At 37.2% G+C, this 21,781-nt stretch overlaps 1 protein-coding gene across 1 annotated transcript in view; it reads right to left on the bottom strand.

The window, feature by feature from the left end:
* The window catches only part of DCP2 (decapping mRNA 2), a 49,415-nt gene that overhangs the window by 13,162 nt on the left and 14,472 nt on the right, over positions 1 to 21,781 (bottom strand). Inside the window, exons 2-8 of the mRNA XM_042945299.1 lie at positions 19,613 to 19,764; positions 13,976 to 14,103; positions 13,472 to 13,570; positions 3,478 to 3,630; positions 3,243 to 3,355; positions 3,036 to 3,143; positions 591 to 726 (exon numbers count right to left, since the gene is read on the bottom strand). Of these exons, the coding sequence (XP_042801233.1) occupies positions 591 to 726; positions 3,036 to 3,143; positions 3,243 to 3,355; positions 3,478 to 3,630; positions 13,472 to 13,570; positions 13,976 to 14,103; positions 19,613 to 19,764 (889 nt within the window). The remainder of the gene's footprint in view (positions 1 to 590; positions 727 to 3,035; positions 3,144 to 3,242; positions 3,356 to 3,477; positions 3,631 to 13,471; positions 13,571 to 13,975; positions 14,104 to 19,612; positions 19,765 to 21,781) is intronic.

The following is a 21,781-nucleotide window of genomic DNA, read 5'->3' as shown; positions in this document are numbered from 1 at the left end:
AAATAAACAAGAGTAGCTCAAATGATAAAGGCAGATAATACCAAGAATTAGTAAGAATGTGGAACAACTCAAGCTCTCATATATTTTGTTGGGGATATAAAATTACTTGAGAATATTGTTTGCAGCATATACTGAAGAACACAGGTATATCCAGGGATCCAAAAATTCTGTTTGTTACCTATACACAAAAGAACGGTGTATGCTCATCCAAAGATATGTACAGAAATATTCATAGTAGTATTGTCTATAAAAGCCTGAAACAGGTAACATCCAAAATGTCTATTAAGAGTAGAATGGATAAATAAAGTGTGGTATAATCATGCACTAAATTCAATACAACAATAAACCTTTCACTGGTTGCATATATACCAAAGTCAGATGTTAATTCTGATTACTTACTACACTGGATTTACAGCAAAACTGTAAAGGTTAAGAAGACTCAGCCGTGCTTCAAATCACAAGTCAGGAATGCAGCAATCGTTGATCAACAATTCAGAGCTCTTTAACTGTTAATCTGCCGTTCTTCAATTCAGATACATTTCAAAATCAAATCTAAAGTTAGAAAAATCTTTAAATGTATTATCACTCACCTTTGCTTTTAAAAGGTCAGACATTTCAGAATGATTATTATATGGCTTTTGCTGCAGTGGTTGCCTGTGTTTCACCCACTGGTCACCAGGAGAACCTTCAGGAAATAACTGCTGACTGTGGCGGAATTTGGTTCGACTATACCAAGATTTAAAAAATAAAATTCAGATCAGAAAATTTTCACTTAAAGTTCTTCTAACACCAGATTACAAACTTTACCTTCTTATTTATCATCTCCCTGCACTGGGATATACCTTACGTAAGGACACAGTCAGTGAAGGCCTGGTGTTCACTACTTTTTGAATGAACTAAGTATTATTTTTAATCCCAAACTTTTCTAAATTAACCACATTACCTCCCCCTATAACTGATCATACCTTTAAAAATCTCAAGAAAATAATTCCAAATTTAGTTGAAACTAACAAATGTAAGTGGATATTCCTTCTTAATAGGACAGGTAACTCACATTCTCACCAGGATGTTTAAAGTATGGAATTTGAAGTAGAAGAGGAACTGAAAATTTAAGCTATATTCTAGGGCAAAAAAAATTAAGGAGCTGAAGACAATAGATGAGCAAATTAAAGGTCTGGTCTCAAATTCTTATATGAAAGAATTTGATTGTAAAAGGTTGTACTCATGCACTGGTCCATAATAAAAAACAAAAAAACCAATATTCTACAGTACCATTTACATGTATAATACAGTCCAGAGTCACTGATCCAAAGAACTGCATTACAGTGATTGCTTCTGAATACTTGAGAGTTCTTCTCCTTTCCCATTAAAAAATTATAATAGGCGCGCCTGGGTGGCTCAGTGGGTTAAGTGTCTGACTTCGGCTCAGGTCATAATCTCACAGTTTGTGGGTTCGAGCCCTTCATTGGGACTCTGCTGACAGCTCAGAGCCTGGAGCGTGCCTAAGATTCTATGTCTCCCTCTCTCTCTGCCCCTCCCCGGCTCACACTCTGTCTCTCTCTCTCTCTCAAAAATAAACATTAAAAAAAATTTATTTTAATTCTAATAAAATTGCAGCATCCCTACTTTCTTGAGACAAAATTCAGGTATTTCCTCTAACACATCACCAAAGACATTAGTCTATATGCTAAAAACACACTGTCCCCGCCTAAGAAACTTGAAATTTGGTTAAAGCTGCTTTATTATGTCCTTATTCCACCTTCCAGGACCACAAAGCTTAGGACTAGAAGATAGGGGAGGCCTATCACACATTATGGTGGACCCAAACATGAATAAGCATACAATTTTTTTTCCAAACAGTGTCACTATTTCATAACTTTTTAGCTGCATGTTTGTCTCTTTTTAATTTTGCCTACACTCCTGTCTACTTTTTCTACAGTGTTTTACTTTAGTAGTATATAATGTGGTGATTATAACCATAGGTTCTGAAAGGCAGAAATGATTCTCAGGGCATTTAGTCCAAACTCCTGTCCTCATAAAACCCAGCTAAAATGGAATATTCCCTATGTATTTAAAAATATTGACTATAAATGTGGTTACTCCTGTTTAATTTTTGAAGCCCTGGGATGAAAACAGAACATTAAATTAAAGAAAATGTAAAATGCAACTCTCTCTGAACCTAACAAAGTTCTAGCAAGCTTATTACAAACATACATGCTTATTTAACAAAATTCCTTACTCAGCCTACTCTGTAATTTTGATTTGGATACAATTAAGCTCCAACCAAGAAAATGTTCTTTGTGGTTCCTGTCCACATAACAGTCACTTTTTGCAGTACAACAGTCTATGTTGGAAAGAAGAGAAGCCACCCCACGTCTTCACAGTTCTATCTTTCTGAACAAATTACTCATCTGCACTCATCTCCCTACACAAAAACAAACCTCAACATATCTTCCATTCAACCACCTTCAGATTCAACTTCCTCTTAAAGTAGGATGTAAGAATAGAGAAGTAACTATAAACACACAGATTTTTTTTCCTCATGTTCTATCCATCTAAAAAGGTGGTACCCTCTTGTGTATACTATTTTAAAATGAGCCTGAAGCTCCTTTCCAACTCCAATTAACCTTTTTCACCTCATTAAAAACCCTTTATAAAAAAAATTTCTATTATCTATGAGACTAGTAACAAAATAGTACCTACAGAAAAGAATTCAACACCTCTAGAAACTTTGGAAGTAATACGTTAGTGTTAAACACTATCAGAAGGTAGGGGCACCTTGGTGGCTCAGTTGGTTAAGTGTCTGACTTTGGCTCAGGTCATGATCTTACAGTCTGTGAGTTTGAGCCCCATGTCAGGCTCTGTGCTGACAGCTTGGAGCCTGGAGCCTGTTTCAGATTCTGTGTCTTCCTCTCTCTCTCTCTACCCCTCCCCCACTCGTGCTCTGTTTCTCTCTCTCTCCTCTCAAAAAATAAATAAAAATTAAGAAAAAAAAACTATCAGGAGGTAGGAATCCTATGAATGTATTTCTTTACCTCAATTTTTCCACAGTGGGTTTAGCTGGTGTGCTACCCACAGAGGAAAATCCATTGTCACTGTCTGAGGAATCTCCAAATCTCCGGGAAAGCCAGTCCCTTAATGGCCTATGGAAACATTAAGAATTCACTTTTAGAACTGGGCTACGTAAAGAAGCTATCAGAATTATGAAGATTACTTTAGTATTTTGATAAACAAGGACATACCTGATAAAGGGAATGGCCATAAAGAATTTGTTAGGTGCCAAACCAAGTTTGGATTTTGGAGTCATATCATTTCTATGACAGGGCAATTTCTCAATGGAGAACCACTCAATGTTCTGAGACAGAAGAAAAGAATTCATTGAATTATCATCAAGGAGTTTCTAAAAGCAATTTCCTACTTCACTGAATTGCAACTTAAATACTGTCTAGCAACTTGAAAATTCTTTCAGTTACATACCCGAATTTCTCTTCTGGTTTTTGGGTTAAATTTTGTGTCTTTTGGAATTCCTGGAATGATGTACAAACGAGCAAGCTGGTCATTGATTCGAAGTTCAATGTAATCATCCTTACAAATATAATCTTTGATATCAAAACCAGTTTCTTCAAAGACCTGGAAATAAATTTGGATGATGATTTTCAATTGCTGCTGTTAGACCTCCAGTTTGTTAAAATTTACTTCAAAGGCAAAAACTCAGAAATATCCAGGCAAGTAAAGGCATGAAAACACTAGGCAAGAAGTCAGAATGCTCTAGGGTTCTAGTTCTGCCTCTATTGAACTGTTCAACTATGGATAAACCCCTTTAATATATCTGAGCCTAAGTTCTTCACCTATTCAATGAAGGAAGATGTGTGATACTGCGGTTTACAATAAGAAAAATATATTATTTGGTTTTCATCACCTTTCTGGTACAAACCTCCTAAAACCCTCAGAATTTCCTAAGCATGAAAGCCACAAGGATGTCTTCTGTTATGTTAATGAGGTAACTTTTGGCCCCTACCTAAAGATGGGGGCTGACTGCCAGGAGAACCAACCAAGTTCAGAGGACTGGAACTTTCAGTCCCACCCTCAACCCCCACCCTCCTCCCATCACCAGGAAGGAGAGAAAGGCTAGAGATTGAGCTCAAAAAGCCAACAGCCAGTGATTTAATCAAGACTGCCTACACAAAGACACCTCTATACAAACCCAAAAGGCCGAGGGGTGGGGAACTGGACGGTGACTTCTGGGTTAATGAACATGGGAGATTTGGGAACAGTGGTGCAGTAGGAGAGAGCACCCTTTTTCCATACTTTGCCCTCTACATCTCTTCCATCTGGCTGTTCTTGAGTTATATATGCTTTTAAATAAACCAGTTTTTCTCAGTTCTAAGAGCCATTCTAGCAATTAACTGAACCCAAGGAGGGGGGCCGCTGGAACCTCCAATCTAGGTCAGAAATACAGATGACAACCTGGACTTATGACTGTCATCTGAAGTGAAGGGCAGTCTTGTAGGAGTCCCTTAACCTGTGGGATTTGATTCTATCCAGGTAGACAAACTCAGAATTGAGCTGAATTATAGGACACGCAGCCAGTGTCTGTCAATTGCTTGTTGGTGTGAGAACAACAGCCACCCCCACCTCCACCACCACACACACTCATTGTAATTGGGTCCAGAACTCTTAAGCTGGGACCACATAAGATTTTATTAACAGCACATATGAATCTACACATACACCAAGTTACAGACTTAAAAACTCTTATACAAATAAAACTATTTTTCAAACATGAAAATTGAATTGTGATTAATACTAACTTTTTTTTTTTTTACGGACAGATTTCAAAAGTAGAGCTACAACCTCTTTTGTGTGTGAGTGGGGGGCAAACGCAAAAGAACTGAAAACTAGTGAAAAGACAGACGCATGGTTCTAAAACTGCCTTCCCTCAGGGGCTGGAGGAGGAGGAACTGGGAGAACATACATCTCAGGAATTGGTGTTACATCCAACCTTCACCTCTTCCTTCAACCAAAGAAACCATACTTACTCTGATTAACAAATTGGGCTTCTGTGTAAAATAAAAAAACTACTCATCTCTTCTAGCCTTAAAGTTCTTCTTCAAATAACATGTGTTAAGTCCTTCTCCACTTCACCCCCCAATCAAAAAGGTTTTGGATTCTCAGTGTCTAAAGTCCACTGAGGATCTTTTACACTGTAGTAAGTCCTTCCCTCTGGTTTCAGCATCTCCTAACCAACCAGTGGGGCAGAAGATATTAAAACACATGGCCAGGGCTGAATCTCTTGCAAGATCCAGGTGTAGAGGAGCTATTCCTACTCATTTCTTTCATCTTTCTGCCTTCTCTTGTCAGTTCGATGTACATCTTTCTACATTCCTCAAAAAAGGCACATCTCTCCTTCTCTCAGGCATGTATAGTCCATGACTCCCAACTTAGGCTCCTCCATGACACCTCACTTCTATAAATTCCTAAGTATGCTAAACCTTTTGTTCCTTATCTTAAAAGCAAGGTGAATATACTCACTTGAAAAATGTTCTGTGGTATACAGAAAAAGGAGAAACATTACTTGTATTTCCTACTTCTGGAAATGTCAGACTGGGTGTGCATGTATATACTTGGTATTTAAAAAAAAAGAAAGAGTGGCACCTGGGTGGCTCAGTTAGTTAAGTGCCCTACTTCAGCTCAGGTCATGATCTAATGGTTCGTGAGTTTGAGCCCCGTGTTGGGCTTTGTGCTGACAGCCCAGAGCCTGGAGCCTGCTTCAGATTCTGTCTCTCTGCTCCTCCCCTACTTGTGTTCTCTCTCTCTCTCTCTCAAAAAACATAAAAAAATTTTAAAAACATAAAATTTTTTTAAGGAAAAAAAAAAAAAGAAAGAGGGGCATCTGGGTGGCTCAGTTGATTAAGTGTCTTGATCTCAACTCAGGTCATGATCTCATGGTTTGTGAGATCAAGCCTTGCCATCAGGCTGTCACTTGGGATTGTCTCTCCCTCTCTCTCTGCCCCTCACTGGTTTGCGTACATGTGCACACATGCTCTCTCCCCCCACTGCCAAAAGAGTACACTTATCTTAAAAAAAAATTTACATGCATAAGTATTTAGGGATTAAGGGGCATTATGTCTGCATTTTATTCCCAAATTATTCAGCAATAATAAAAACCATACACACATATGTATCAAATGTAATAAATCAAATATGGCAAAATATTAATAGGCAAATATATTCTTTGTGTTACTGTTCTTTATTTTGCTCTATACTACTTGTAATTATCTCAATAGTAATGCATTTAGTGCATTCAAATATGTACTGTGTGCTTATTAATAAGTAACAGGTACCATCCTACACACGGACTTCAGAAATTAATAAAGCAAGCACTGCTCTTTAAGGAACTCAGCCTAAAAAAGAAAATAATTGTAATACAATATACATGCCAAGAGGTAGGTGGATACTGTAGGAATACATAACTCAGTCATGGGTTAAGGTAAGGTGTGAGTTGTGAAATAGGGTGGTTATCTCAAGAAGGTGTCATGGACAGCACTCTAGTCCGCTGGATACACCTGAGCTGGACTTGAAAGATGAATAGGAGTTTGCCAGATAGGAAAATGGCATTCCGTTTAGAGCTGGGAAAGACTATAGCTGAAGAATCATATGGGAGGAAGTGGTACAATATGAGGTAAAATGAAAAGAGCCATCAGCGCTAAACATAGCTTCAAACCCTGTACAACCAAACTTAGAACAAATATAATAAAGTAACAGATATAAACTCCCAATTCTAGAAGTGATGAAGATTGACTTGCCTCTAAAGTTAGGTATCCAGGGGCGCCTGGGTGGCTCAGTCAAATAAACACCAAACTCTTGATTTCGGCTCAAGTCATGATCTCTCGGTTCAGGAGTTGGAGCCCCAGGTGGGATAGATATTCTCTCTCTACCTCTCTCTGCCCCTCCCCACTCACACACACACACTCTCTCTCTCTCAAAATAAAAAATAAAGTTAGGTATCCATTCTCATCATATTTACCAGGAAAAGCTTTTAATAGCTCACTCACATACACAGACATCAAAGACAAAAATTTTGATACCACATCTTCTATGGATCAAATCCATTCCTGTATTATAGTACATAGTTAATTTTCCTGGCACAGAGAATAGCATTAACTTCTCAAATGGTATCAGATAAAAATCCCTAAGTAAGATTAAAAAATGTGCTGCCCAAAGAGCACCAGCACAATGAAATCCTCTCCCTATTATCTAATATCTTTTATAAACCTATAGGAAGAAGTAGAATAAACCAACCAATTGTTCCTCTGTACAAATTCTATCAAGGTTAAGTTATGTAAATGCATATTAAAGTCAGCTTCATTACAATAAAATATACTGTTTTGCTAAATAGTAAGCAACAAAATGAAATCCTGAAAACACAGGAATCACTTGCTTATTCAACAACTGGTATTTCACCACAATTAACAATGAAAATATACTGAAGTTATCCTAACACATCCTTTCAACAATCTCTAGAAAACATTTTCCCATCCTTGTCCTAAATCTACTTCACTGAATAAAAGTAATCAGAACTTGGGGCGCCTGGGTGGCTCAGCGGGTTAAGCATCCAACTTCGGCTCGGGTCATGATCTCACGGTTCTTGGATTCGAGCTCCATGTCAGGCTCTGTGCTGACAGCCCAGAGCCTAGAACCTGCTTCAGATTCTGTGTCTCTCTCTCTGCCATGCCCCACTCACACCCTGTCTGTCTGTCTCTCTCTCTCAAAAAAAATAAATTAAAAAAATTTTTAAAAAAAGGTAACAGAACCCAATTAACAAAGGTGAACCAAAAGGTTAAAGACAGGAAATTTCTAATCAAGATGGCACTAAGGTTGGGACACCTGGCTGGCTCAGTCAGAGGAGCCCATGACTCTTGATTTCAGGGTCATGAGTTCAAACCTCATGTCGGCTGTAGAGATTATATAAGTAAGTAAGTAAATAAATAAATAAATAAATAAACTAAAAAAAAAAAAAAAAAAGATGGCACTAAGCTTTCTATTAATTATTCATACCTTGTCCCTGAGGAACCTGCTTGTCAGTGTTTCTTTCAGCTCAGATCACATAAACAGTTCTTATAAGATGGATCAGATTCTGCTTTAACAAAACACCTCTGGACAGCCACATATAATGAAATAACAACATTAACTTAACTATAATAAACCAAATTAAAATGTTATTTAGCAACTTAAAACAAGCTTAAACACTCATGACAGAAACACGTAACTTAAAAGAAAAAAAAATTAAAAGAAAAAAAAGTTTAAAGCATTAGCCTAAGTCTAATGGCAGCTAAAAACTTTCAGATAGGACACTTCCTGACAGGTTAATACAAGTGAAAATTAAAAGGAAAACTGTAATATTAACATGAACTCCTACAAAAAATAACAATCTGGTTTTAAACTAAGACATTGGTGATACTCCCACCAGGGCCACACAGCACTGCTTCTGTTATACTGCAGCACCACCAAGTGGCAGAAACATACACTACAAGTCTAGGACTGCTAGTTGAACACTTTCAAACTCGAAAATGGCAGCTGCTTTGCACTGAACTTTGTCCTACCAAAATTCCTAAGTTGAAGGCCCAACCCTTAATGCGACTGACTGTATTTAGAAATAGGGCCTGTGAGGAGGCGATAAAGGTAAAATGAGGACATAAGGTTGGGGGTCTAATAAGGACATTAAGGTTGGGGGTGTTCTTATAAGATGACAACAACAAAGGGCGAGCTCTCTGCACTCATACAGGCACCCAGGAAAAAGACCACATGAACACAAAGCAAGAAAGCAGCCACCTGCAAGCCAGCATGAGAACCTTCACCAGGAACCTTGATCTTGGCCTTCTCAGCCTCTAAAACTTAAATTTCTGTTGAGTTTAAGCTACTCCATCTGTGGTATTTTGTTATGGCAGCCTGACTGGACTAATATAGGAATGCTCAACCTTAACCCCCAAATTTTTCTCTCTTTATAACAAAGGCAACCATTTAAAAACCAAAAATAAAAATCAAATTCTAATCCAAAAATGTAGAAAAATTAAAGACAAGTTTTTTTTCTGACATGTTCCTTTATCAGCTAAAAGAGGATGTTACTTAGATCTGAAAGTTTAAAAGGATTAATTCTTACTATCAAAAGGAAAAAGTCTTTCCTTGAAATTAAGGGTCTATGGTTTCTAAGAATACCTATGCTTTCCTCAAAGCAAGGCAAAAGCTCTAAAACAGAAAAAAAAACAAAACAAAACAACTTATACATATTCACCTGAGAAAGGTAAACGTTATTAGAAAATAGATACACAGTACTTAAAAATCACAAATTCCTTCTGTTTCCATCTGTGTGTGTATTTAGAAATACCCATTTACAAATATTCCTTGACTGCCTATATTGTAGTAGTCAGAAACATGGACTCCAGAGCCCAACCAAGGTTCTGCATCCCTGTTCTGCTGCTCACTGTGAGGCCTTGGGCATGTTACTAAACTGATCTGTTTCAGTTCCTCTCCTATAAAATGGAGCTGATCCTCTTCCATAATGGCTGTATCCCTCCCCACAAGATTCTCTGTAGCATCCTATCATCTACACTCCATTCTCTCATTCCCCATGCCCTAATAAACTTTTACTTTCTTACAAATTATGGTGATCTAGAATTATTACTGAAATTAGCACCACATGAATAGGACAATCTTTTATCTTAGTATTTCAGAGTAGAAAACAAACAAGATAAACTGAAGTGAAAACTGAGTGCCTCAGTTCACAGGTTAATTGCCTCTGCCCACCCCCATATCCTATATTTCTGCATCACCCAGCCTCTTACAATATAGTGTATAAAATTTGTCAGAAGGAAGGTTCTAGTGGTAGATGTAGATGATCCCTTGGGTCTGGGGTACTACTTCAGCTCTGCAAATTTAAATATTTGATGTTCTCTAAGTTTCCTCAGAAAGATCCAATTACAGAGACAGCTGATCTCACCAAATTTAGCCTGTTTTCCAGTTAATGTAGTCTCTTTTCTGGACCCAGACAATTATTATACTGCTGTAGGACCAGTCTAACTCTACGTACAGGATTACTGATCAATTCCTCAAAGTAGGATGCTAAGATTTCTATTTTGTCTTCCTTATGAGCATGAGGACCACAAAATTTGAAGACATAAAAGGAAAGACTTTACAACCGCTCCATTTAGTCTCCTACTATCCACAGAAAGGGAAAGGTCTTAGAGGATGTGTCAATTTCTCACCTGTTACCTTTCAATTTTAAGGGGTGTGGGTAAACCTTCATTTACTTGTATTATTGGTCTATAAGCTATTGCAAATACTTACTTAGAAAGTGTTCCATACTGAATTAGAAATGTAGCATTTTCAATCATTTTTTAAATCCTACTCCAAAGTAAATAACCACTAATGGTTTTTCTATGTTAAATAAATATGTTAGTGGTTTGTAAGAATTTTAATTACTATCACTCACCAATAATTACATCCAAACTTAAACCAGGTGAACGTTGCTACAGGAAAATACTGAGTAAAGACAAAGTAAGGCAACAGGTCCAAATGAAATATGCCATAAAATCCATACTGCCGTCTCAAAAATATCTCAAAGTTAATCACTACCACCTTAGATTTTAAAGATACTTACTTCTAGTTATGAAGCCCTTAAATAACTCTTAATAGTACGTGTATCTTACAAAGATTAAGTGGCTCACCCAAAGTCTCTAGGATATTGACTAGCATTTACTAGAAACATACTGGAACAAATCTTCAACTCCTAGAGCAGTTCTCTCTCCATTATATTGTGCTTCCTTATAGCTCAACTTCTCAAATTTCAGGAAGATGTAATGTGATAAATGATAAGAAATTCATAAACAAGAATACAGTCCACAATGTATAACAGGTACTACATAATTAATGCCAAGCAAATGTCTAGACAACAACTGTTATTAAAGTTCAGAGACTACTATAGGATAGAGCTCACTGGTTAAATTTTAAAATAAACAGAATTTTAATTAAGAAAGAACCTTAGGGATGCCTGGTTTGCTCAGTTGGTTGAGTGTCTGACTCTTGATTTTGGCTCACGTCATGATCCCAGAGATGTGGGATCGAGTCCCACAATGGGCTCCACACTGAGTCTGCTTAAGATTCTCTCCCTCCCTCTGCCCCTCTCCCCCGTTCCCATGTGCTCTCTAAAATTAAAAAGAAAAAATGAATGAACTTTCGAAATTATTCACTCTACAGAATGGCCACAATCAAAAAGATAAGAAATAACAAGTACTGGTGAGGATGTGGAGAAAAAGAAACCCTTGTGCGCTGCTGGTGGAGATGCAAACTGGTGTAGCCACTGTGCAAAGAGCATAGAGGTTCCTCAAAAATTAAAAACAGAAATACCATATGATCCAATAATTCCACTAGTATTTACCCAAAGAATACAAAAACACTAATTTGAAGCAGTGTTTTTACATATACCCTAATATAGGGCATAAGCACCCCTATGTTTATTGCAGCATTATTTACAATAACCAAGACATGGAAGCAACCCAAGTGCCCATCGATAGATGAATGGATAAAGAAGATGTGGGGTACGTACACACGTACGTACATACACGTATGTGCGCGTACGTGCGCGCACGCGCGCACACACACGAATACTACTCGGCCATAAAAAAAAGAATGAGATCTTGCCATTTGCAACAATGTGGATAGTCTAGAGGGTATAACGTTAGGTGAAATAAGTCAGAGAAAGACATTACTATATTATTTCATTTATATTTGGAATCTAAAAAAACAAAAACAGGGGCGCCTGTGTGGCTCAGTTGGTTGAGCGTCCGACTTCAGCTTGGGTCATGATCTCACAGCTTGTGGGTTCAACGGGCCCCGCATCAGGCTCTGTGCTAACAGCTCAGAGCCTGGAGCCTGCTTCAGATTCTGTGTCTCCCTCTCTCTCTGCCTCTAACCCACTCACATTCTGTCTCTGTCTCTCTCAAAAATAAATACACATTAAAAAAAATTTTTTTTTTTTAAAAAACAAAAAGCAGGGGCGCCTGGGTGGCGCAGTCGGTTAAGCGTCCGACTTCAGCCAGGTCACGATCTCGCGGTCCGTGAGTTCGAGCCCCGCGTCAGGCTCTGGGCTGATGGCTCGGAGCCTGGAGCCTGTTTCCGATTCTGCGTCTCCCTCTCTCTCTGCCCCTCCCCCGTTCATGCTCTGTCTCTCTCTGTCCCAAAAATAAATAAATGAAAAAAAAAAAAAGCAGAAAAAGATCCACAAGTACAGAAAACAAACTGGTGGCTGCCACAGGGGAGGTGGTTTAGGGGAGGAACAAAATGATGAAGGGTAGTGGAAGTACAGGTTTCCAGTTATGAAATAAATAAAACACAGGGATAAAAGATTCAGTATTGGGAACACAGCCAATGGTATTGTAATAGCGTTGTATGGTGACAAATGATAGCTACACTTGTGGTAAGCATAGCATTGATGTATACAGATTTTCTGAACCACTCTAGTCTACACCTGAAACTAACACTGTGTATAAACTACACTTCAATTAAAACAAAAAATCGGGGGGCGTCTGGGTGGCTCAGTCAGGTTAAGCGTCCAACCGTTCAGGTCATGATCTCATGGTTCATGAGTTCGAGTCTTCCATCAGGCTTTGTGCTGACAGCTCAGAGCTTGGAGCCTGCTTTGAATTTTGTCTCCTTTCTCTCTGCCCCTCCTCTGCTTGTGCTCTCTCTCTCCCTCTTTCAAAAAATGAATAAACATTTAAAAAAAGAAAAAAAGAAGTTATTCACGCTAAACCTCACTTTACAAATAAGAAAAGTCATAATTTGAGCTGGGTCTAGATAGGATTTGAATAGTTAGGAAGAAAAGACAACTTTCCGAGTAAGGAGATAATATAAGCAAAGTTTAGAGGCTGAAACAAATCAGTTAAATTCAAGTAACAGAGAATAAATTCTTTTGACTGAGAATAAAGGTAAATTTAGGAATGGCTAAATTTTGTGTCAGGAATAAGGGATGGAGTTTCAATAGTTTAAAGAATTAAACTTCATCTTACAGGCAGTGGGAAGGTAGAGTGGGTTTGAGCAACAAATGTAAATTTCTTAAGGAAGCACAAATTGTGCACTTGTCTGGAAGCCAAGACAATAAACATAAAACAAGGGTTGTAAATGCCAAAGTGTTTTACCAACTGCAAATCCAATCTTAAAACAAGGTAGAGAAGGAGTTAGAGATAACAGAATTAAAAATGGACAATAAAAGAAAACGGAAACAAATAAGGGAAGAATAAATGATACATGTGGACAAAAGAATCAACAGTCACCTTACAAAAGATAAGTTACTTCTTGCAGTCACGTTCTAGAAAGAGAATTAGATGGTCCAAACAGTAAGTTTCCATGACTAAAAAGTACTTTACTCAAAGCATAATCACCGAATGCTACCGTGTTTCAAACTGCAGTAACTCACCTCTCTAGCAGCACAATCATGAGGAGCTTCTTCTTTATTTACTTTTCCTTTTGGAAATCCCCAGCCTGATTTTGCTAGGTACCCCTGAACCAGTAGTACCTATAAAAATGAGCAGAGGTAAAAATAAAACTTGCCTTCCTTTCCCACACTCCTTTCTAGGTCAAAGGTGTTTTTCTCCTTCCTTCAAGTAACTGTTATCACCAATATTTTTATACAGTACTTGGTTTTAGTATCTTCTAAAAGTCTCACTATACCAGTATGAACATGGGCATTCTGCCCATTTTAAAGTATTTCTTCAATAAAGTGACATTTCTTTGCAATAAGTCATACTACAAGTATAAAATATTAGGACTCAGAATGCAGAAAAAATATACAAACTTTGGCCTTTCAGCACTAAAAGTCTATTTTCAAACCTCAGTTCAGAACATTATATAAACAGCACATACATTTTATTTATGATGAAAACAGGTGATGACTGCACTAAAAATCTTTTATTACACTCACATTTTCAAGTGTCTCATCAAGAATAATTGCACCATATGTTGGTACTCCCATTTTATATTCCTTCCATTCATCCAAAATTTTTTCCACATCTTCACCTTGAGGCAGCAAAAATGGACAGTGACTGAAGAGTATACATAGTGTTAAGGAAGCTACTTTCTCTCTAAATATAGCTTGAGTACTTACATATAAAAAGAAACCTATTTAAATCAACTATGAATTTTATATGAAATTACTCAAATCTTCACCTAAGTTTTGTTCCTCCTTCTTGGTCACTACCCCTCCCCTCTTTGTTTTCTCCTGAACAAGTCATTGCTAGCTTCTGCATTCAGCTGGACACAAATCAAGTAAGATTTGCATAGTCAGTCTTAGAGCTCTATGCTAACACAAATTCAGGGCCATGTGAACATCTCAAATACTTCTCATTAAGTGAGTCAAATTCACCACATCAGGAGTCAACAAATACTAAAACTGATCACAAGAAACAGAAGTACAGTATACATACATTGGTGAAAGGTAGAAACCACCAAAACAAATAAAAGTGGCTACCTCTGGGAAGGAGAACTAGGGATGATGTATACCACTATTCTCTACTGTTGAATGTCTTCACCATGCACATGTATTGACTAGTTTTAAAATTAAAAACATTTTTAAAATGAGGAATTACTAAGAATTATAGAGAAAAGTAAATCTGGGCATTAAGTATAGCCTATTTCAAAAGAAACTGGGCATGCCCTGCCCCCCGTACTGGGCAGAGTAAAATATTTTTTTATTTTTTAAGTAGATAAAACCTAAACCTGTAAAGTAGATGCTCAGGCTTCCAATACTCTACTCTATCAAATGCCTCATCACTACAACACTGTTAATTATGGAAAGTGTGGGAAAAGATATTTGTTATGACAGTGTTTCTCAAACCAAGGATGTATTCTTAAGGGTCCTCAAGTCCTTTATGAACACATTTATTCTTTTTATTTTGATGTTAACCTAAAAACAGGAAATATGAGCATACTTTCAATCATTTGGATGACCACATATATCAAGTACTACATGATTTCGGAGACCATAGTACTACTTACTGCTGTGGTCTACTAAAAATGGAGGAAACTAATATACAAATGATGTATTAAGGTCAAATGATGCATAATATAGAAAGGAATATAGCTAGCATAATATAGAAAGGAAGGTTTCATTAACAGATAAATAGCAAAGAAAGGTGGTGGAAAAGCTGGTTAGTACAGGCACATCAAAATACCCTCAAAGAAGCACTATATTCACACTGTGACTGACAGTTGATTTAAAAAAAAAAAATCGTATTAAATTCATTTTATGAAAACAATTTTATAAGTTCTATAGCTTTTTATTTAAAAAAACCTGTTTGGGGCGCCTGGGTGGCGCAGTCGGTTAAGCGTCCGACTTCAGCCAGGTCACGATCTCGCGGTCCGTGAGTTCGAGCCCCGCGTCAGGCTCTGGGCTGATGGCTCGGAGCCTGGAGCCTGTTTCCGATTCTGTGTCTCCCTCTCTCTCTGCCCCTCCCCCGTTCATGCTCTGTCTCTCTCTGTCCCAAAAATAAATAAAAAACGTTGGAAAAAAAAAAAATTTTTAATTAAAAAAAAATAAAAAATAAAAAAAATAAAAAAACCTGTTTTCGGGCACCTGAGTGGCTCAGTTGGTTAAGTATCCGACTTTGGCTCAGGTCATGATCTCACGGTTCATGGGTTCAAGCCCCGCATCGGGCTCTGTGCTGACAGCTCAGAGCATGGAACATGCTTTGGATTCTGTGTCTCCCTCTCTCTCTGCCCCTCCCCCCCCAAAAGTAAACAAATATTTAAATAAATAAATAGATCAATCAATCTGTTTTGGTTTTTAGAGTTGTAGTAAAAACTATAGAGGCCCTCAAAGAGCCCAAAGAAGTCAACCATCTAGGACAACACTGTAATCAAAAGACAGATACTAGGTTAACCTCAATATACAATCTACAATATAATCTCACTATAAAAGAATCTCAGCATAAATGCCTTTAATTGGGGAAGGGAGAAAAAAGGACAAAGCTTGGATATAACATTAACCCTTTCATTCTATACAAGCCTGCTAACATTCTGGAAAGGTACTTCCCAATAATAGTCTGGCTTTATATGTTTAGTAAAACCTCTTATGTGTTTTAAAGTCATCACAGGTTTGGGGTGCCTGGGTGGCTCAGTCGGTTGGGCATCCGACTTCGGCTTAGGTCATGATCTCATGGCTCGTGAGTTCAAGCCCTGCGTTGGGCTCTGTGCTGACAGCTCAGAGCCTGGAGCCTGCTTCGGATTCTGTATCTCCGTCTCTCTGCCCCTCCCCTGCTCATGCTCTGTCTCTCCTGTCTGTCAAAAATAAATAAAGATCAAAGTCATCACAGGTTTTTGTTTTTTTTTTAATCTTAAGTATACATCTTAAATAAATGTTTATTTCTTCCAATAAAATTTTTACCATAGAAAAACAAAAGTATGCACGAAGCAGAAAGAACTCCTAATAGTTCAGAGAGGAAGATACTTCTGCAGTTCTTCCTCTTTCCTCTTCCTACAGTGTTCCTAATAACTGCAAGGTGCATCACCATGTCCATAAATTAGTGTTATCTTACTTTTCTACCCATTAAACAACTTTAAAAAAAAAAAACAAAAAATATTTAACAAGAGAAATTATAAATCAACTGACTACTATTTACATTTTCCATTTACTCATTTTTTTCTACCCAAAACCACCACAAAATGAGTTGACTGAACCAACTACAGTTCAAGATATACTTAGAACACTGAAAAGAATCTTTCTATGTTTTCTTTCCTCTAGTTACTTTATTGTGAGAATACAGTATATAATACATGTCACATGCAAAACACGTGTTTACTGGCTATTTTACTGGTAAGGCTTCTGGTCAACAGTAGGCTATTAGCAGTTAAGTTTTGGGGAGTCAAAGTTATACACAGACTTCACACTACACAGAGGTCAGGACTCCTAATCCCCACATTGTTCATGGGTCAACAGTAGTTAAGAGGTTATACTGATTAAAGTAAAAATTTGAAGCACATCCCCACTTGTAACATATTCTTACAAGAATATAGAATACATATAATCTTTTTTTTTTAATAATCTAGTGAATTTTTCTTAAGTACTCTTTTTATACTAACATTTTTGCAAATACATGAAAAATCTGTTCTAGGTAGAACCATCATTTAGACAGTAATCGTCCTCCAAAATCCTGCCATTATCAAGATAATGATATCTTGATACAATTAATGATAATGATACAAATTTCCTCATGGACAACTCCTCTCAAGCTGTAGCCTCAGTTCCTTGTATTCCTTGTCCTATCCATTCCCACTTCTCAGACCAAATCCCATAGCAACATTCTGGACCTTGCTATCACTAAAACTATTCCCGCAATTTGCCTGAAATAAAACATCATGACCATAACTTTCTACAGCATTCTTCTAATTAACTCACATTATATCATTATTGTACATTGATCTTGACTATATTCATTTGTCTGCATTAGCACCCTCCTCCTGCTTTTATTTTCTTCCCTAAACAATATGGCTTATCACTTTAATCAATCTCTTAGCAATTTCCAAAATTCCTTTGCCCCACTGTTCTCTGAACATAGATCCCTAAGCAAAACTTTAACCCAGGAGAAAATCCAGGATGCCCATTCTATACTGACCTTGCTGAGCACTTACTAAAGAAAAATCTCAAGGCTATACACAATTTATAAAAAAGAAAACAAAGGTACAGAAAAGCTCCACAATTTGCCCAAGGTCGCATGGCAAGTAAATGGCAAAGATGGGACCCTAACCCAAGTAAACTGGCTCCAGAACTTATGCTGTCAACTTTTACTCGATGCTCTTCAGTAGTACCCTATCGTAACTTACCATACTGCACTAATAACTTTCTTTCATCTTGAAGACAGGGACTGAAACCACTTTGTTCACTACATAATGCCTGGCATGGAGTAAACACTCACTTATTTAATGAAATCTATCACATTAGCAAGAAAGGCTTTTCTCTATACAACTGAATAAACATAACGAAACAAAGTTTTGGATGTTGTTTTTTTTTTTTAATTAGCAAGGGAAGTTTAAAACTCATGTGCATACACACACAAAATGTTGCCCAGAACCCCAAAGTATGTAAAGTTGTTCTGGTAGAACCCTAAGTCTATGCAAAATAGATCACAGACGCAGATTTGCCTGTTTTGATCATGTTTCTATCACTAGATTACAGCTTCTTAAAAGCGAAGTCCTCCATAATTTCTCCACAGAACCTATGACCAAGTCTTTAACAAAGATAGTGTTCAATAGCAGTTCTATCCCCCTTTGATTCTTCATTTATACTTCTCCATTATTTAATCAAAGAGCCTGATCATTTCTGCCACTGAAATGTCTCTTCAGTCTTTTCTTTGTAGTCCCTCTACTATGGTTCAAGACCTTAATGCTCCGTATCTCAAGTAATGTGACAGTCCACCCTATGGTTTAACCTCTCCTGCCAACTAAGTCTTGAATACCATTTCAAAAGATTTGCATAATATTCCTTAGCCTTGATCAAAAATTTAAAAAATTTTTATGGTTACCAATGATCTAGAACAAAGTGTTTCATCCATTTTCTTCAGAGACCTGGGGCAGGGCTGACCCATATTTCATGGAACTCAAGGAGAATTATAGCTAGGAGCTGAGGACAAGAGTTATTTCCATTCTTCCTCCAACTCTAGTACAGTACAGTGAACTTGTGGTTACAATTCCATTCGAATACATGATTTACAGTTAAAAACAATGACCTACAGAATAAAAACCACTTTGGCTCAAGATCTAAGAACCCACAAATCCCCCCTACATACCTCCCATCCCTATTCCCTACTATCTTCCCATAAGAATTGTCTGTTCAATATATACTAATTTACTTCCTATGGTATCCCTTATTCTTTCCAACTCTCCAATTTTGCTCAATCCTTTTCTTTACCTGGAACATACTACCCACTCCTATCTCTTTATAAAATCCTACATTCCCTTACAAATATAGCTTTCCCTAAAAAATCTCTGAATTCTAAACACATTTAATATTGGGACCATTAACAATTCACCAGTTTTTGTGCCTTCTAACAGCTTTTTTTATAATCTTAAATTTTCATATCTTTTATAACTAATAAACTGACAAGCTTCTATCTTATTTGTAAATGGGAAAAAAAAAAAACTTTGAAAGCAAGAACTTCTTTGTATTTGCCACAAAACTAAAATCATTGCTTTTAACATATTAAATATTCAATAATTATTTAACAATTTCTATCCCCAAAAGGTAGTGATTTGATTAAAGATCATCTAGTTAAATGGAACAGCAAGAACAAAGTAAAAAAAGAGGTCAGTTCTAGAAACAGGGTAGTTATTTCTGAAAGAGAAAATCAAATTTAATTCTAACAATCACTGCATTATTTCAAAGGGTCCTCTAGATAAAAATGAATATACTATTAAATTGTGTCTACTATTTATATTGACAATTTTTAGAAACCAAGTATAGTTATCTAGTAAGTTTTAAATCTCAAAGACAAGCAAAAGGAAATCTGTACTAAAATATTTTATTAGCAATAATGAAATACAGTCATTATAGTAAAAAAAAGGATATCAGCTTTAGCAAAGTCTCTTATCCCACACTGAGGTAATCCTGGTGTGTTCTGCATGTAGAAATCCAAGTAAAACCAATGGGCAAGTTCAATCTGAAAACACACTCGGATAGCATTGTCTCTTTCCTCGCTGGGAATATGCAAAATAAATCGGCTGTCAAAAACAAAAAACATTAAAATTACATTTACAAACCGTAACGAATTTAACCTACTGAACTGCTTTAACCACCAACATAAAAAAGGGACCAAGTGCTGATCAAGGAAGGAAAATTTGGAAGCATTACTGTAGGGAAGAGGAGTCTGGATGGAAGGCAGCTATGCTCACCACTCTATCACCAATGCTGCACAAGGAAGAGAAGCCTGAAAAAATAGTTTTTCACAGTTATCTCATTCATAATAGAGTTTTTTTAAGAGGCCATTTACCCTTTGTTAACAAAATAAAGGGAGCAAGGAAACAACGTTCACTAGGATTTCCTCCCATGACTGGTAACATTTAAAAAAAAAAAAAAAAAGCATTGTTTTTTTTTTGCTGAGAGAGAGAGCGAGCGAGCCTGAGAGAGCGAGAGCGTGCATGCAAGCAGGGGAGGGACAAAGGAGAGGGAGAGAGAGTCCCAAGCAGGCTCCACACTGACAGCACAGAGCCTGACATAGGGCTTGATCCTACAATCCTGCGATCATAACCACAATCCTGAAATCAAGAGTCAGATGCCTAACCGACTGAGCCACCCAGCTGCCACAGCATATAATGTACAAATATATTCATTCATTCAAATAGGTAAGATGTTAGCTGCTTAATCTTCTTGTTTAAAGTATTACAAAGCGACAAGAAATCAACTCTTGTTTAATTAACAGACTACACTTCTCAAAGACCCCCATCTGCAGAACTGGAGCTCAAAATACCTCTTAAAACGTACGTTTAAAATAACTTTTTAAAGTATACTCACTTTTTAAAATCCTAAATTATCTTTTCCAAGTGCATTTGAAGGAAGGTGGGGACATATTTTATATATACAGCATAAATATACACTATATTATATATACATGTGACTGAGACAATAAACCCCTCTTTCTGTTAAGATGTCAGAATTTAAAAATCTAAGTGAATGGGATTCACAGCACTCCTTAAGCAACCACCCATTACTTCTTCCACTGCATAGAATTTTTTGGAAATGCCTTGGAGAGACAGATTGAACTACACAAAAGAAATCCATTGGTTGTTTTAAATTTATTTTTTTATTTTATTTTTTTTAACGTTTATTTATTTTTGAGACAGAGAGAGACAGAGCATGAACAGGGGAGGGGCAGAGAGAGAGAGGGAGACACAGAATCTGAAACAGGCTCCAGGCTCTGAGCTGCCAGCACAGAGCCCAACGCGGGTCTCGAACTCACGGACCGTGAGATCATGACCCGAGCCAAAGTCGGACGCTTAACCGACCAAGCCACCCAGGCGCCCCTAAATTTTTTAATATTTATTTTTGAGAGAGAGAGAGACAGAACGTGAGTGGGGAGAGAGAGAGAGGCAGACAGAGAATCTGAAGCAGGCTCCAGGTCCAAGCTGTCAGCACAGAGCCTGATGTGGGGCTTGAACCCATGGACCATGAGATCATGACCTGAGCAAAAGTGAGACACTTAACCAACTGAGCCACCCAGGCACCCCGAAATCCAAAGGTTTTTAAGTTATTTTTAAAAATTAAGAATTAGTTATTGACAGTTTGATCACTCACACTATTCACTAGCAAATATTTTTGCTTGTTTCCAAGGTTCAAATCAACCTTTTTTGTTCATGTTCAAAAAACATGCTTTTAAATTATAAAAATAATGTAACATTCCAATAAGGGAATAAATAAGTAAATGGTAAGATGAATGTAGGTACAATTAACCTATATTTCAATACAGAAAAACTATGGGGAAAAGGAGCTTAAACTGCACATACACCAGGAACAAAATGTGTAACATGCAATCCCGGTGGCATTATCTAAAATAAAAAAATCCAAACTCTTCTAGATGGCATTCAAGATCTGGTTCGTACCCACCTGCATAACCTCTTGGATTACTTTAAGGGGCTCTTTATACCCAGGGATACCAAATTCTTAGAAATGTCTTAAATTGTCATCTATATACTGTACCTACTTCCTTTCCCTTGTCCACCTAGCAAACTCCTAATTCATCCT

The sequence above is a fragment of the Panthera leo genome, chromosome A1, assembly GCF_018350215.1.
Source record: "Panthera leo isolate Ple1 chromosome A1, P.leo_Ple1_pat1.1, whole genome shotgun sequence".
Lineage (NCBI taxonomy): Eukaryota > Metazoa > Chordata > Mammalia > Carnivora > Felidae > Panthera > Panthera leo.
The sequence above is the reverse complement of the archived record's forward strand: the minus strand, read 5'-3'. Positions and strand labels throughout refer to the sequence as shown.